This window comes from Sarcophilus harrisii, chromosome 3, assembly GCF_902635505.1.
Source record: "Sarcophilus harrisii chromosome 3, mSarHar1.11, whole genome shotgun sequence".
In the NCBI taxonomy this organism is placed as follows: Eukaryota; Metazoa; Chordata; class Mammalia; order Dasyuromorphia; family Dasyuridae; genus Sarcophilus; species Sarcophilus harrisii.
The window spans coordinates 441,162,551-441,180,566 of record NC_045428.1 but is presented as its reverse complement, the minus strand read 5'-3'; the positions used below and the strand labels follow the sequence as shown (position 1 = coordinate 441,180,566).

The window sequence follows — 18,016 nt, the reverse complement described above, 5'->3', positions numbered from 1 at the left end:
TAAATACAACTATCTTTTCTCTGAACTTTCAGAAATCTGCTATTCTAAGATCAATGAAAAAGGGCACTTACTAATAAAAGAACTTCCAAAGTGCAAGGTGTTATTATATTAGAGTTTGTTCTCTTTATTCTATTATCACATTCTTCAGTAATATCTGTTATTACAAAATCATGAGATGACTTTTTTGTCTTTTTATTTTAATTAAGACCAGAGGAAATTATTCTTAGTGCTTCATTTAGTTTTTAAAGATAAAGATTTCATTAAAGGAAGTCAAACACTTTCAGTAGCGTATGACTTCGAAATATGTAAAAGTAAGATAAAATATCTGCCACAGAACAAAACTGTGTTTAGCAAGCAGCAGGATGATTATCAAATAAGTATCAAATAAGAAAATATGTGAAAAGAACTTTGTAAACTGTAAGGGATTTTACACACACACACAACACACACACACACACACACACACACTTGTTATTATTAACATTATAGTTGGAGTTTGCAAATACCACTATTGCTTACCTCTGAAAAGACTTTGAAATTGACTAATTTCCATCTGGATCAACTGCATTATATCCTACAACAGTGTTACTTTAATTTCTCTTGTTAATAACCTAACCCAAAATTTTCCTTGTGCTACAACCTTCAGGTTTCTAGATTTCCACAGACATATAACTCTTTCAAAATATAAAAACCATCCATTTTTACAAAATTCATATCAATTCTACAATAATTAAGAAATACTTGGTATATGCAATAATACATGTACAGGGTAGTAGGATTACAAAAATAAAAGAAAAATTATTCCTGCCCTCAAGGAGTTTATGATCTACTAATGAGCAAACAAAATGTACACAGACAAATATAATACAAGGCAAATTGCTGTAGGAATGAAGAGTGATTACAAAAAAAATTTTTTTAATACGAGAAAGGAGAGAACACAGGATCAGAGAAAACAAGATCACAGATAGGACTTCAAGGGTTATCTAATCTAACTCCCTCATTTTACAGATCAAGAAACTGAGGCCCCGAAATGGATCAAGGAAGTGTCCGGAGCAGAACATGAGTCCAGAGCTTCCTGAGTTCAATTCTGGTCCCCATATACTATAACTAGCATTTAGCATTGCTTAGCACATAGTAGATGCATAATAAATGTTTTCTAGTTGACTGATAGCATACTGTCTCTGGAGCTTCATGGAGAAAGCAGTACTTGAGAAATGACTTGAAAGAAGGGAAGATATATGAAAAAAGGGAATATGGAAAGAGCACATTCTAGGCAAAGAAAATGACTATGCTAAAGCACAACCCAGGATATGGCAGATCAAAATCAAGGAATACCTAGCAATCTAATTGGTTATAATGTAGAGTGTAATAATAATAATAATAATAATAATGATAATAACAACTACTAGCATTCATATAGCATTGATTATATGCCAGGCACTTTACCATTATCTCCTTTCATCTTCATAAGAACCCTGGGAGATATGTATGATTATTATTCCCATTTCACTAATGAGTATACTGAGGCAAACAGAAATTAAGTGACTTGCCCAAGATCACATAGCTAGCAAATGTCTGAGGCCCTTCACATGTGGTCTGTAGCATTGTTATCAGTGGCCTAGATAACACAGATGGCATGTTCATCAACAATGAAAATGACACAGAGTTAGGAGGAATAGTTTGAATAAGATGTAAGGATCCTCAAAGAATTTAACAGGATTGAATATTAGGGGTAAATTAATATTAAGATGAAATTTAATAAAGAAAAATATATAAGTCTTTGGGTTGAAAAAATCAAGTTTACAAGTTCAAGGTGAGGCTTTAATGCTACTATAGCTTATGCTGGCTCTAGATAATTATTTGTTGATCAACTGGCAAATAATGGAAATAAAGCTGTTCTGTCTCATGAATATAACAATATTAACAATTAAAAAAACAAAAATTGCAATTCATAAAATAACCCCTTTGAGATTATAAATCCTAAATATGATTAACTCCATATTACAGATAAAGATTTTAAAGTTAATGTAAGTTAAGCAACTGAAGATTCAGGACCATTTAGGATAGAGCAAGACAATCTCTTAAAACCTGTACTTTTGACTCAATACTAGTAATTACTTTGTCAAATCAAGCTTCTTCAAAGAAACTTATCAAAACAAAATTAGTCATTGAATGATTTCATAGCTGAAATTTCAAACTAACCTGAATATAGCTGCTATAATGGCATTACTTCCCTCCCTGCATTCTGCAATCTAGTCATACTTGGCATATTCAAAGTTCTCATCACATGATGCTATTTCTACTGTCTCTCTGGGTCTTTGAACTAATTGTCTCCTGTGCCTACAATACAATACAAAAAGTTTCTGGTTTCCTTGAAAACTAAGCTTAAGCATGATCTTCTAAATGAACATTTTCCTAATCCCCAACAGATAATAATGCCCTCTCTCCCCAAACTACTTTGTATTCATTTTGTATATATTATTCATATACTGATATGCAATACTGTTTCCATTAGAATGCAAACTCCTGGAAGACAGAGATTGTTTCGCTTCTTTCTCAGAGATTAGCAGACTACCTGCACATACACAGCAACAACTTAGTAAATGCTTATTGAATGATTACTGCAACATGGCAAAAGATAAAGATCAAGTATTTTTTCCTCCTTTAATCACTATTTTTATGTGCAATCAAATAAATTAATTTACTTTATAGGATTTTAACCCTTAAACTGGAAGAATTTTTCAGGAAACTGACTTACTCAAAAGCAATTTAATTGACAAATGTGTATGTATGTATGTACATTATTTGGACTTCCAATGAATATACATTCATAATTATATTTTAAAAAGTTTGACCCATTACCTGTGGGGGTAGGTATAAGACATCATTTAGAGAAAAGAGATGATTGCAAGCAAAATTAAACATTGCAGCTCAGTTCTATGAGGCACTATAAATATCTGAGTAAAACAAAAAATGATTTCATGATCTGAAGGAAGTGATATAAGCACAAAAGTGAAGGGAGAATTATAGTGTTGGAAAGCAGTAAAAATTTCAAATGCTACAATATTGAGCACATTATAATGAAACTCTCCATACTGAAGAATTAATGGATTTTTACTAGAGGACCATAGCTCCACAATTATATTGGACACCAATGACAATTTACATAACCAGCTTTGGTAGGATATGGCTATTTCAATGTATTCAAGAGATGATAGAAAATTTGTGAATTCTTAAAAAGTGTATGATTCCTAGTAACATTTTAAGCCATTTGTCACCATAACTCTCTCTCCCACAATAGGCTGTCTTAATTTTATTGGAGTTTTCAGAAGGCACAAGAACACACTCCCACACCATACCTAAATTTGGGGACTTTGCTGTACACCATTCCCTTAACACTGATGAGAACAGACCTTCAGAAGATGAAAAGTAGATTTTCTCACAAAATGATTAGGTAGACCTTCCTACCTTCATCCTAATGCAAGTGAAAGGAAAAACGAATAATTTCCTTTGTGAAATTCATAACTTTAACTAAGTCCAACTTAATAACAAAGAGTTTATAACATGTACATTTTCCCCCTACCTGGCCAGTCTGATAATGTTTTGCAAACTGGTTAACCACTCTATAATCACTTGCAAAGTACTCCATCAAGATAGAAGGAACTTCAGCAAAATCAGTGGGGCATCTTGTCCCTAAAACAAAATAACAATTGGCACAATTTAAGGTAAAAAAATAATTTTAAGGAAACTTCTAAAACTTTCCTTGGACTTTTTATGAACTACAAACTTTAATGCATTAAGTCAATATTTACTTCTATAAAATTATTGTACATTTTGGCAAAAGTTTATTATATTCCTATGCATTTTACTTCAAATCAAAAAGTGAAAGAAAACGTTTTCACAGATGAGTACAGCACCTTGTTAAAAAAAAAAATGCTCACATTCTCTAAAAGCAAACTTGTCTATGCTCAAGATGTCCATGTATTAAATATATCATTTTGAGACAGTATAACAATTGAGGTAAAAATGTTTGCTTAAAATTCATAGGGTTCCATTCTCAAACATGGTTTCTCTTTCAAATCTCGTAAATCCACACTATCCCAACTTTTTTCTTTTTTTAAAAAAAGTCAGTGCTGATACAGAAAAGTATCAATGCAACTATATATTTCTTTAAAATAAGCAAATATTAAAGGAATTTAATTTTTATTTAATACACCTTTGGTTCTTTGATTTTTGTCTTTAGTGAAAGTTCTACCTCCAGACTTACTCCAACAGAGGCTACCTGTTTACAATTCACCACTGGTAAGGAATCATCACCCACCATAAGCTATAATTAAGGCTTGGAGCTGGGTTATAGGGGCTTGGCCAGAAATAAGGCAAAAGTCACACAATCTTTAGAGTTGAGGGAGAGCTTAGAGATCAGTTTGTTTTACAAAGGAGGAAATCAATGAGAAGGAATGTGCTCAAGATCCTAGCTACAAGCCTGAGATTCCTCTAGGGCCTCCCATTCGCATAAATCCCAACTCCAAAAATTAGAGGAGAGAAACCTAAATGGCAAGTCTTTTCTGCTGAGCTTCATTTACTCCTTTGTCAACACACATCTGGGAAACTGAATTATAACCTATTATCATTCTTTAAGGTTTACCAGGCACTTTCTCCAAAATAACCTTGAGAAATAGGAACTTCAAGTATTACTGCCCCCATTTTACAGATAAAGGAACGGATGCATAAAGTAACAAAATGGTTTTTCTGAGTAGCTTTTAAAGAAAAAATCTGTGCTCTCATTAGGCTCAAATGAGATAATTTATGTAAAGTACACTGAAAACTTTCAAGTGCAATATGTCAGCTGTTGATATTATTAATTATTCATCATTGTTCACATTAGAAAGCAGTGTAGCTGGTTTTAAAATCAGGAAGATTCAGGTGCAAGTTCTGCTTCTACACAGTAGCTTAGGGAACAATAGCAAGTCACTAATTTCTCTGCATCCCAGCATCTGATCAGTTGATCTCAATGGGAAATAACCCATACTAACCCACCTTCCCCCTCCTCCCAAAAAAATAAGTTCTGGGCATATGTCTCCATATGAGCACATGTCTATGGTGTACAGGTATACATACACATGTTTATCAATAGGAAACGAAATGAATTCACTATATATATGAGGATATATGTATATTTTCTGAATCTATCCATATGCATATAACTATACAAATATGCACACTTAAATACACAATTTCAAAATTCTCTTCAACAATGTAGGACAAAACCCATCAATAGTACCAATCCCATCTGGCTCTTGTCTATATTACCACATAGATTCATAGGATGCTAGAGACCTTCACAAACACACACACACACGTGTTCCTGAGCTACTTAGAGGTCCTATCTTTCTTCCATATACCCAATTAAAAAAAACTTTAATAGAACCAGTTACATTTATTCATGCTCAAATATGAATAAGAATATTTAAGGGATCAAATCATTCTCAGCATCTCACCTGTAACGTGCTGATAACGAGTACGCCCCAACATAGAATGCATGGCATGTCCCATTTCATGAAAAAGATTCTCCAACATTCCAGGAGTTAATAAAGGTGGTACATTATTTGTTGAATGAGGAAGGTTCAGCATAAGAACTACTACTGGGAGCTGATATTCACCATTTTCCTTTAATCTTCCCCCACGGATTGTAAAGTGACAGTCCTTCATAATCAGAAAGCAGAAAGGAAGAAACAAGGCTAAGGTAAAAAAAAAGAAAGTCAAATGGATTTATCAACATAAAATGATACCAAAGGCAAGTGCTTAAAATCTCGTTTTTAATACTACTAAATTTTCTCTTTACTTACTATATAATTTTCATAAAAATTTTTTTATTCCTCTTAAATTCCTAATATTTGAAAGGACTGAGAAAGCCTTGATGTGTGCTAGCAAATATTTTTCTATATTAAATTCAATTCACAAGCATATGAATACCTACTTTGTGCCCAGTAATGCTGGTTCAAAAAAGGATAAATAAAACATAGCTCCTGCTCTCTAGAAAGTGAGGGAAGCAAAAATAAATTTGAGGAGAAAAAATATTTTTAAAATGTATTTGTAAATTTTTAAGTTGCTAGAATGTTTTATCTTTCGATTAGAAAAATTGTTTAGAAAATGATTCAATTAAAGATCTGAGCCGTATTGACAGCTTAGTATACTCCTTAAAAAACTGAATGAGAGAATTCTATTTTGAAATGCAAATATACCACAGAAAAATTATATCACACCAACAAATTATTAATCATTATCTAACCTATTTAGTTATACCTATTCACTATACTTAGCATCTATTAAAAACATTTTAAAAATAGAATGCATCACCTGCATTTTTGATTTCCTTCACAAGCTAATTGTACAATATTTCAGAGTCTGATTCTTTTTCTACAGCAAAATAACGTTTTGGTCGGGTATACTTATTGTGTATCTAATTTATATTTTAATATATTTAACATCTACTGGTCATCCTGCCATCTAGGGGAGGGGGTGGGGGGGGTAAGAGGTGAAATTGGAACAAGAGGTTTGGCAATTGTTAATGCTGTAAAATTACCCATGTATATATCATGTAAATAAAAGGCTATTAAATTAAAAAAAAATAGAATGCATACCTGTGAAACTTATTTTATTGGGATAGTTAGGTGGCACAGTATTTAAGAGTGCCAGGTGTAGAGTCAATAAAATTCCTCTTTCAAATCTGGCCCTAGATACTAACTAGCTGTATGACTTTGGGCAAGTCACTTAATCCTATTAACCTCAATTTCCTCATCTGTAAAATGAGAAGTAAATGACAACCCCTCCAGTATCTTTGCCAAGTAAACTCCAAATGGAGTTACAAAGAGTTGAACATGAATGCAAAAAATTCAATAAATATTTGCCTGTTTTTTTTTTTCTTATTTGGATATACTGGTCTCTAAATTAGTATTAGTCATACAAAGTGAGGATTCCCAGAACGGAGAAACAAAATTAAGTAGGCTGTTATTTGTCCTTTGTGATCAAAGAAGACCAAAATGACAATATAATGTTCAGGTCAATGTATAATGTGTCTGGCTGTGGCTAATCATACCATTAAGTTTGAAAGACTATAGTCCACATGAAGATTTGGAGTGATGAAGTCTCTACATTTGGGCGTCTTTTTCTTTTGGAGCTACCACAATTCTGCTTTGCTCATAGAGCATAGCACCTTTTTGATAAACTTTATGCTGGATGACCCTGTGTCAGTGTCTTCCCTCTCTCACAATGAATTCTAGACTTCTTCAAGAATTTGGTAGGTGTTCTTAAAATACCTTTTCTAACCACCATGTGGGTGCCTACCTTGTATGAATTCTTCATAAAATAAAAGAATTTTTTAGGCAAATGTACATCTGGAATTCAAACAACGTAGCCAAACTATTGGGGTTGCACTATCTGCCGTAAGGTCTGAATGCTTAGCAGTTCACCTCAAGAGAAGTCCTCAGTCTCTGGTACCTTATCTTGCAGGTGAGCTTAAGAATCTACCCAAGACAATTCAAATGGAAGTGATTCAGTTTCCTAGTATGGCATAGCTATACTTGCCCAGGTTTCACAGGCATAAAACAATGAGATCAGTACAACAGCTCTAGACTTTCAGTTCAGTAGGCAATCTAACAGTCTCTCAAACACTGAACCAGCTCTGGCAATGCATGCATCCACCTCATTTTCAATATATATATATTCCTGGAAAGTATATTGCCAAGGTAAGTGAGCTTATCCACAATATTCAGAATTTCTCAATTTTCTGTAACCAATGATTCCATGTACGGATGGTACGATGCTGGATGATAGAGAACCTCTGTTTTCTTGGTATTAGTCATTAGGCCAAAATTAGCACAAACAGCAGAAAATCAATCCATACTTTGTTGCATTTTAGTTTTAGTTTTAGAGGCTACATCAAGTGTCCAATCAACTGCAAACAAAATCATGCATCATCTCTCTCTCCACTTTAGCCTTGGCTTGTATGTAAGTAACACTTTCAAATTAAATAATTTACCATCAGTGTAGTAGGTGACTCTGATGCTGTTTTCATTCTTGTTGAAAGTGTCTGACAACATCAGCAAAAACGTAATGTTTAAAAAAAGCTTAGAAGCAAGCAAACAAACCTGCTTCACTCCACTGGTGACTGGGAAAGTACAAGAACATTGTCCATCAGCCAAAATTCATGCAAGCACACCATCATCAAATTATTAGTTAGGATACAGATTCAGTTTCTAGTTCTGGTTTCACTACTAACTAGCCTTATAACCATGTATAACTCACTTAACTTCTATGAGCTTCAGTTTCTTCATCTTGAAATGGGGACAATAAAATTTGCCTCAGGACAGCAAAAGGTGTAGAGGACAGAGTCCTGGGCTTAGGGCAATAAGACTTGTCTTCTTGAGTTCAAATATGACCTCAGACACTTCTTAGCTGTGTGACTCTGGATAAGTCACTACATCCTGTTTGCCTCAGTTTCCTCACCTGTAAAATGAGATGGTGAAGAAAAAGGCAAACAAGCTCTGTATCTCTGCCAAGAAAATCCTAAGTGGCATCATAAAGGTTCAAATATGACTGAAATGACTGAACAATAACAAAAATATTTGCCCCATCTACTTTATAAGATTTATGAGGATCAAGTGAAATAATTAAAGCACTATGAAAACTATAAAGTGCTATATGAATGAAAAGTAACATTATCTTTAACTTGTCTGGTAGGTATTAAAAAAATTTTTTAAAAGCTTTTTATTTACATATATATGGATGGGTAATTTTTCAACATTGACCCTTGCAAGACCTTCTACTTCAACTTTTTCCCTCCTTCTTCCACCTACTCCCCTAGGTGGTAGGTAGTCCAATACATGTTAAATATGTTAAAATATATGTTAAATCCAATATATATATATATATATATATATATATATATATATATATACACACACACACACACACATATTTATAGTTATCTTGTTGCACAAGAAAAATTGGATGAAGAAGGGGAAAAAACTGGGAAAGAAAACAAAATGCAAGCAAACAACAACAGAAAGAGTGAGAATGCTATATTGTGTTCCACACTCTGTTCCCACAGTCCTCTCTCTGGGTATAGATGGCTCTCTTCATCACTGAATAATTGGAATTGGCTTGAATCATCTCATTGTTGAAGAAAGCCATGTCCATCAGAATTGATCATTGTATAGTCTTCATGTTGCCATGTATAATGTTCTCCTGGTTCTGCTCATTTCACTAAGCATCAGTTTTGTAAGTCTCCAGCTCTCTCGGAAATCATCCTGTTGTTTCTTATAGAACAATTATTCATAACGTTCATATACCATAATTTGTTCAGCCATTCTCCAATTGATGGGCATCAATTCAGTTTCCAGTTTCTTGCCACGACAAAAAGGGCTGCCTCAAACATTTTTTGCACATGTGGTGCTCTTTCCCTCCTTTAAGCTCCTTTGGGATACAAGCCCAGTAGAAACACTGCTGGATCAAAGGGTATGCAGTTTGATAACTTTTTGAGCATAGTTCCAAATTGCTCTCCAGAATAGTTGGATCCGTTCACAGTTCCACCAACAATGTATCAGTGTCCCAGTTTTCCCACATCCCCTCCAACATTCATCATGATCTTTTCCTGTCGTCTTAGCCAATCTGACAGGTGTATAGCGTTATCTCAGAGTTGTCTTAATTTGCATTTCTCTGATCAATAGTAATCTGGATCATCTTTTCATATGACTACAAACAGTTTCAATTTCTTGATCTGAAAATTGTGTGTTCTCATCCTTTGACCATTTATCAATTGGAGAATGGCTTGAGTATTCAGTTTTTGTTAAGCAAAGGATCTGCCAGACGCCTGACTAAGGATGGTATTTTATAAAAAGGAACCAAGAAATACCTTAAATCTGACCCTTTGGTATCTAGGTAAAGGATATCAAGGAAAATACTTTATATTTATTCCTTATCATAATTTAAATGATCTGTTTTAAAATTAACTTTAATTGTGAATTATTTCTTTTAAAAATCATAATTCAAATAAATAAATTTTAATAAAGATCATGACTCCATTGAGGTCTACCTCTCATAGGTCTGTTAGTTTACACGATGATCAGTTATTGGAGAACTAGTCCTCTAAGTAGCATATTACCTGATGTGGTTTGTCTGCTCGCTGAAAGAAATCACAATAGATGTATCCCAAAAGTCCCTCAGTTTCATGAACCACAGCCTGAAAGAAGTTTCAAATATCACAATGAAGGAAGGAATCTGAAACTTTGACATTCAAATGCTGCTTATACCATAACTAAGTATGTATTAAAAATGTATAGCCACAAATAGAGACTTTTGCTTCTATTCCTCTGCAAACATATTTACTTTTTGGCTTGGGGATATGAAACAGAAGATAAAAAAGATTTGATATCTCTCCTATTTGTGGTCATTTAAAAACACTTTATTCTCTTTTATCTACTTACACTTCACTAGATATTGTAGAAAGGCTATAGTTCTGCAGTTTTTGAAATGTTCTGGTCTGATTAGCTCCTTTCAAATCTTAAGAGGTAGCCATAATTCCCCAAGTGATCTTAACATTGCTGTTCAAAGGTAAGCCAACACAGCTTCTATGTCCCCCTTATGTCACTGATGAGAATATTCTACCTTAAGCCTGCATGGTAAAGACAGGGGAAAATAAGGAAAGAGAAGGCAAGGAGGAGAGAAGAGGATGACTCTATCCTGCCTCCTCTCTTCTTTGTGGAAGTCATCTTGCTTGTTCATTTTATTTAAAAATATGGCACTGGAAACTTATCTATTTCAGGAATAGAGTTGTTGACTACAAAGATGGAAAACATTTTCTCCAAATTTTTCATTCTCTTCCCCATTTCCCTCTCTTAACAAGTTAGATGAAATTAGCTAAAACCATAGGAAAAAAATACAAAATGAATACAAGTATTGTAAAGTAGGGGAAAATAAATTTAGTGTGGGAAATGAGCAGATAAATGCTAGAAAGAAGAAAAGGGAAATATATAAAAATACTTATTTCAAGCAAGATAAATACTAGATAAAAAAATAATGAAATGCACAATTTATTAGAAAGTTGTTAAACTGAGGCCTCAATTTCCTCAACTGTTAAGTTAAAAGGTAAGCTTCTGGGATCATTTCCAACTCTCGATCAAAAATCAATAGGTACTACACAATATAATTTACATGAGAGACTGGTTTAAAAATATTTTTTAAAAATCCAAAGGAAAAAAAGGGAGAAAGATGATTTCTAACAAGTTTTTCTAAAGATTTCCTGAAAATTATGATGACGAAAGATCAAAGAGTAATTAAGAAGCTGAAAGCAATGATGTAAATTCTCCTATATCTAGAATTTATAAATATTCTAATTTTCTCTTTTCCTTTGTTCAAAAAAAGAATTTATTTTTTCAGAGGACTTTCTTTGATATTCTACGTTAAGGCAATTTTAACCAGATCCTCACACTAAAGTTTGTGATCAATGATCTGGTAATTAATAAATACAAACAACCATTGCAGGGGTTACAGATATATAAGAGCAATCAGGTAGAGAGCAGATGAAAAGGTGAAAAGAGGTGAAGGCACTGTGGCCACTGTTGTCAAGGTTAGCCAGAGGCTGCAATTAAAAACACTAAGCTTATGCATGATGGGTATCTTACCAGTTTTCGAACATCTTCATACCACACTTCACCTTTTTCTGGCTGTTCCACATAAAAAGAGATCCCTAAGAGCTGATGGAATAGTAAGTTCAGACCTTCCATACAAGCACCAAGCGAAAAATATGGGCAATATAAAGTGGGCTCAATATTATACCTACAGGAAGAAAAGAGGTTCAAAAATTTTTTGTTCAATTTAGCACTGCAAATAAGTCAGATAAAATCTTAGAATGTTATCTTAGCAGAATAGTGAATTAACATTAAAATAATTGACATTAAAATATAAAAACTCATTACTATATTGCTGATAAAGTGGAAAAGATCATCTTAGGTTTAATAATAGGAAACAAATCTGTAACCTTAGGCTTTAAAAAAGCAGATTTCAAATTCTTAGAAATTCTAAGTATGATTCCATCATCAAGAGACCCTGTGGTTTCACAATAAGAGTGAACTAAGTAAAACATTTTGGTCTGAATCTCTATTCAAATATAAAACAAGTTGAAAATGGGTAAATCACTTAATGCCTCTGAGTAAGTTTCCTCAGTTTCAAAATAGGAATAATAATCCCTTCAGTATCTGATTCATAGGACTGTCAGAAAAAAAAAGCACTCTGACAATCATATTATCAATTAATAAAAATTCTTATTAAAAAAGATAGAACAAAAAATCATCATAAATATAAATATTTCCCAATTATAAATCAATCTATAATTTAATGAATATGATTAATAGAATCTCACTGTATTAACCTGACTAATGAATTATTTTAAAATTCATTATGAAGCTACTATGTTTTATTTTTACAAATTATAAAATCTGTTAAGATATGAAGAAACAAGAGAAAAATGCACTGTAAAAATTGAAGGTATTTAGTTCTACTACTATCCTCACTTTGTCCTCTCAAAGAAACTTAATACTAATTTCACTGCCTAGCTATAATATAAATGATTTGCTAATATATCTTAAATGTCAACATGAATTCTGTGACAGTGAATATGCTATATTCAATGGAAAGACATGACTTCTAAGAATCAATTCTTATGATTTTCTGAAAACCCTATTTACAACTCCATCACCTTTATTCAGAAAAAAAAAGATTGCCGTTTATTCTTGCAGTTAGCAAATTTTTTTTTTAAAGTGCATTATGGTAGGTCTTCTTAAACTTTTTCCACTCATGACTCTGTTTTGCCAGAGAAATTTTTACGTGACCTGGGTATACAGGTATTACAATAGGTATACAAATCAAATACTTACTGATAATAAATCATAATTTTGCAATCCCCACATTCAGTTGTGACATCCCATATGGTGTGGCAACCCAGTTTAAAAAGCTAGGTATCAGAGAATCTTTTTGCAAACAAACACAAAAAACAAAAACAAAAAAACACCCTAGTAACTTTTATAAAGTTATTCTTTTCAGCATCCTATGATCACTTCCAGATTCTTTTTCTCTTTCTCCATCACTTAATAAATCCTTCTTTGAGATTTGCTCAATATATATTTATTACTCAATTAAGATTCTGGCAGCTACTACTGACCATCCTTCACAACATTCTCCTTTCCTCCTAGAGTTCAATGTCTAATTCTCAATCTTTCTTCAGGTCTTGCCCTTGTATTAGGGGACTTCAACATACATACAAATAGTCCCTCAAATACTCTAACTTCCTAGTTCCTCACCTTACTCATTTCCCCTCATCTAGTACTCTGTCTCATGTCAGCTATATACAGATAGTCATTAAATTTTTGATCTGACCCTCACTTCCAAGTATTCAACTTCCATGTTCACAAAATCTGAAGTTCCCTTATCTAATCACATTTTGTTGTCACTCCACATATCTTTTTGCCTGTTCTTCATCTGAACCATAACCTTCAATCACTGCACTCATTAGTACGCTGGTAAATGTTTTAACAACTTTCTCAACCCTTCTACATCATTTCACACTGTAGATCACCCTCTTTTCCTTGCTACTCTCTTCTTTTTGGATTTGCAGGACACTGTTCTCTCCTAAACCTCCTCTTATGAGTCTACTTTCAGTATACTTTGTTGGATCTCCATCCAAATAACATCCACTATGAGTGTCTTTCAAGCCTCTGTTCTGGGCTCTCTCTTTTTTTTCTTTATACTATTTGGCTTTTAATCTCATCAGCTTCCATGGATTAAATTATCATCCTGTATATAGATAATTCTCTGATCTATTTATTTAGCTCCAACTAGATAACTCATAGATATTGTCAACATAACATGTCCAAAACTAAACTTCCCCCAAATTACCCTCTTACTAACTTTCCAATTAGTGTTGTGGACACCTTCCCAGATATCTTCCCAGATACTCAGGCTCACAATCTAGAGATAATCCTCAACCCCTTAATTTCTCTAAACCCCTATATCCAATTTATTGCCAAGACTTGTCAATTCTACCTTCATACCATAACTTGTATATGCTTTTATCTGCCTTGGATGCTGCCAATACCCTGGGGCAGGCCTTTATCATCTCATGCCGAAACAACAGTTTTCTGGTTGATCACCTAAGTCATTCTCAAAGACTATTTAAACATAATTCATAGATGAAAAACAGTCTCTATGCCAACACATGCAGAAAATAGTCACCCAAACTTTGTTTAAATATTCCGGAAGGGCAAATTCACTAATTTTTAAGTAAGCTTTTTCTACTTTTACATAACTCTGTTAGGAAGTTTCTTTTAAAGTATTAAGCTAAAATGGGCCTTTTGCAAGTTTTCCCCATAATTCTGCTCTTACCATCCTACAGAATAATTTTCATCCCTCTTTCACAAGACAGTCATTTAAATACTTGAAGACAACTCTCATGACCCTTCAGTCCATATTTAAACAATCCCAATTCCTTCAATTTATCTTTACAAGGCAGAGATTTAAGATTCTACAAAATTTTCTTTGTACTTTTCCAGATACCAACTAGTTTATCAATCTTCTAGGTAGCTAGATGACACAGCAAATAGAATAAAAGGTCTAGAGTTATAAAAATCCGCCTCAGTTTCCTCAACTACAAAATGGAGCCAATTATAACATCTACCCTAATTTGAAGATTAATTTGAGATATATTTGTAAAATATATGCTTAATAAATGCTTATTTCCTTTCTTCCCTTTTACAACTCCATCTTTTCTTTCTAAAATATGGTTCTCCGAGCTGAAAGTAATTCTCCAGATGAGGTCTTACTTAGAGCAGAGCACAATAGGACTGAAATGGTGTCTAACATACTCCTCCTATGTTTTACACAGATCTAGAGATGAAAGAGAATTAAAGGTTGCTAGTCTAATCCATTTATTTCACAGATGAAGAAATATCAAATACTTTTTTGTTTTTTATAATTGCATATATTTTTAAAGTTTTTATGCTAAATTATGAAGTTCTGACAAAATCTCAGAGAGTGAAAAACTGTTCAAGAGAAATTTTGAAAATCATTTATCTATTAAGAATCTGAATCTGCTCAGAAAATATAAAAAATTAGAAATCCAACAGGCTTAACAGTAAAATTTTGATTAGACCTAAATTATAGATCATAGACAGAAGTATATGCTAACTGTACAATACAGTTATATAATACTCAACTGTCTCAGAGCTTTACTATGTCCCAAGTAAAATGTGCAAGAAAGAGACAGACAAGAGACAGAGATTAAACAGATTAAAGGAACCTGCCAGGATTTATTTTTTAAAACCAGAATTTAAAATATAAAAATATTGGAAGCCTAGAATATTCAGGACAAGTAACCTCACTCTTTTGTTCTATTTCCTGACTGCATCAGTTTTGGTAAGCATCTTGAAGACAGTTGTAAGGCTGTCTGTATTTTTCCTATTTGTGCACCCAATGCTTAATATTGTCTGTAACATAACAGGCACTTAATAAATAAGAACTGACTATTAATTATTGAGGTAGAATCAAAATGGCTTTTTGGCAATTCATTAACCATGGAAAGTAAGAAAGAGGATCATTACAGAAGGCTCTGGAACATTTATTTTCTAACTCCAAGCAGACAGAAAATGCATGTCCCTGTCAGGCACAAATTAATAAACAATACAGGGCAAAAATAATGATTATAGCTTGGAAGTTAAGGTTTTAAAAAAATAGTAAATATGGTCCTTTGTAAAATCCTGGTTGTCCACATTTGGATACAAATAATCAGAAAAAGTGAAGGATAAATTGCATTTGTGGTACAAGGTGTCAAAATGTTGATATGTTAAGTATGACACTTTATGTGAGTTGCTCCTCAGACAAACATATATTAAATAAAGTGTAGCACAAAGAACCATAGAATCTCTGGGGTGGAAGAGACTGAAGAAGTCATTCATTGCAACCCAAATCAGAACAACATTCCCCCGTTTCCATGAAACTGAAAAAATGGGACCATGTTCAGTGAGAGTAATGCTAACACCCCATAATGACCAAGTATGTAAGGGGTAGGATTTTGCTTGTTTCAGAAACCAGGCAAAGATTATACATTGAAATAATAAAGACTGATAACAATTTAAATATTTTTAAAGAAGAAACTCTAACTCATCATATTCTATAGACATTGCTAATAATGGTTAACTGTTATTAGTACAGATCGATCACAAATAGACTCCTTGAGGGTGGAGATCATGTCGTATGCATCATTTTACCCATCACACCTACCACAGAACTATGTAGTATTCTGGAACAGGCAATCAGTAATTGTTTATGTTTAAAAATGTGAAGAAATACTTCTTTGGCATTTATAAGTAGAGACAAATAAAAACATAGTCTTCACGCAATTTAGCCAAAGAATGATAAGAATATACATCTATACTGTGTAAAATACAATCTGGTTGGTGTCTCATCTTGGAAAAGCATTGCTGACTCACGCCATCACCCTCCTCCATGAATTCAATCAAAACTGTCCCAATAATAATATGTTGTTCCTCCCAGCATAACAATTAAAAAACATTGGAGAATACATCCCTTGTCCCTAAGACTAGAACTCCATGTCTAATACATGTATTGATCTATGCAACTCATGCTCATAAGATCAGCACCCCACCTTTCTTATATGTTGAGTAAGAATTAAAAAAAAGCATTAAAGTTATGGTAGAGATCAATCAGTTACATTCCCTGGGTTGGACTTCACCATCATCAGGCTTCCATGAAACCTCTTCACCAGGAAACTCATTCTTTGAGATTTTGTCAGCTTGGTACTCATACTGCTTCTAACAGTGTCTAACTAGAGGGTTAGAAGGTATAGCAAATAATTCCTCTCAAAGCTTCAATTTAAAAAGGAAAGACCAGCCAACTCTTCATTTCTTACCAGCTCTACTCTTTCTTAGACTAGCCTCCACTAACATGTTCCCAGGAAACCTTCACCAGAAAACTCATTCTGAAGAGACTGCATCAGTTTTGCTAAGCTTCTTGAGGACAGAGGCTGTCTATGAATGTTTACTGACTATTAATTATTAATTACTGAGATCAAAATGTCTTTTTGGCAATTCACTGACCATGGAAAGTAAGAGAGAAGGCCATTATAGATGGCTCTGAATTTTCAATCTTGAAAAACTAGGAGAGTGCTACTATTAATAATAATAGAAATAGGAAAAGTCAATGAAGTTACTTTGGTGTAAAAAGGCTATGAAGAGAAAAAAGATGATTAGTTTACTTTTAGACTGATTTTGATAAGCATAGTTTTGACTTAAAGCAGAGAAGTCTCACTGCAAATGCTAAACATGATTAAATGTGAACAATGAATAAATACAGGCTAAAATTGTAAGTAAATATAGTTTTTAGTCTAACTTATGCTACTCAATATGTTATAACAAGTAGACTAAAAAACATATCCACCAAAGGCAAATGCTTATATAGAAGCTCATTACTAAATGAGTAAGACTTGACAGAGGACATGTGTGGACTAAGAAGAAATTACAGAGAGGAAAAGAACAAAGTATGTAACTATACTGCCAAAGACTCTATTTTAAACTCTATCAAAGGAAAAAGAAAATTTTTTTGGCATTTGAAACAATTGTCTAAGCATAATTGAAATGTTATAGTTGGATGGCATTTTGAAATCCATATTCTGAGGAAACTACTATTTAATCTAGTTAAATAAAGGTAAGACGAAGATAAAAAAAATGAGTGGTCTTGAGAAACTGTATTTACCTTTCTTGCAATTGTATGGTACTGGGAATAAAGAACCTATTTCTTTAGGTTCAGCTGTCATTGGTTTTGTTCCATCAGAGTTCTGAAACTTTGGTTAACAAAAACATTCTAGTCATCTAATGTGCCTAATAAAGCTGGGACTGTTCTCATTAATAACACACTGAGTAGAGAGCGTTTTGAATATCATATATCACAA

General features: G+C 33.2%; 1 protein-coding gene across 1 annotated transcript in view; it reads right to left on the bottom strand.

Moving 5' to 3' along the window:
- Positions 1-18,016, bottom strand: part of MIPEP (mitochondrial intermediate peptidase) — a 159,565-nt gene that overhangs the window by 91,908 nt on the left and 49,641 nt on the right. The window contains exons 11-14 of the mRNA XM_003764462.3: positions 11,682-11,835; positions 10,163-10,240; positions 5,499-5,703; positions 3,584-3,693 (exon numbers count right to left, since the gene is read on the bottom strand). Coding sequence (XP_003764510.3) covers positions 3,584-3,693; positions 5,499-5,703; positions 10,163-10,240; positions 11,682-11,835 — 547 coding nt within the window. The remainder of the gene's footprint in view (positions 1-3,583; positions 3,694-5,498; positions 5,704-10,162; positions 10,241-11,681; positions 11,836-18,016) is intronic.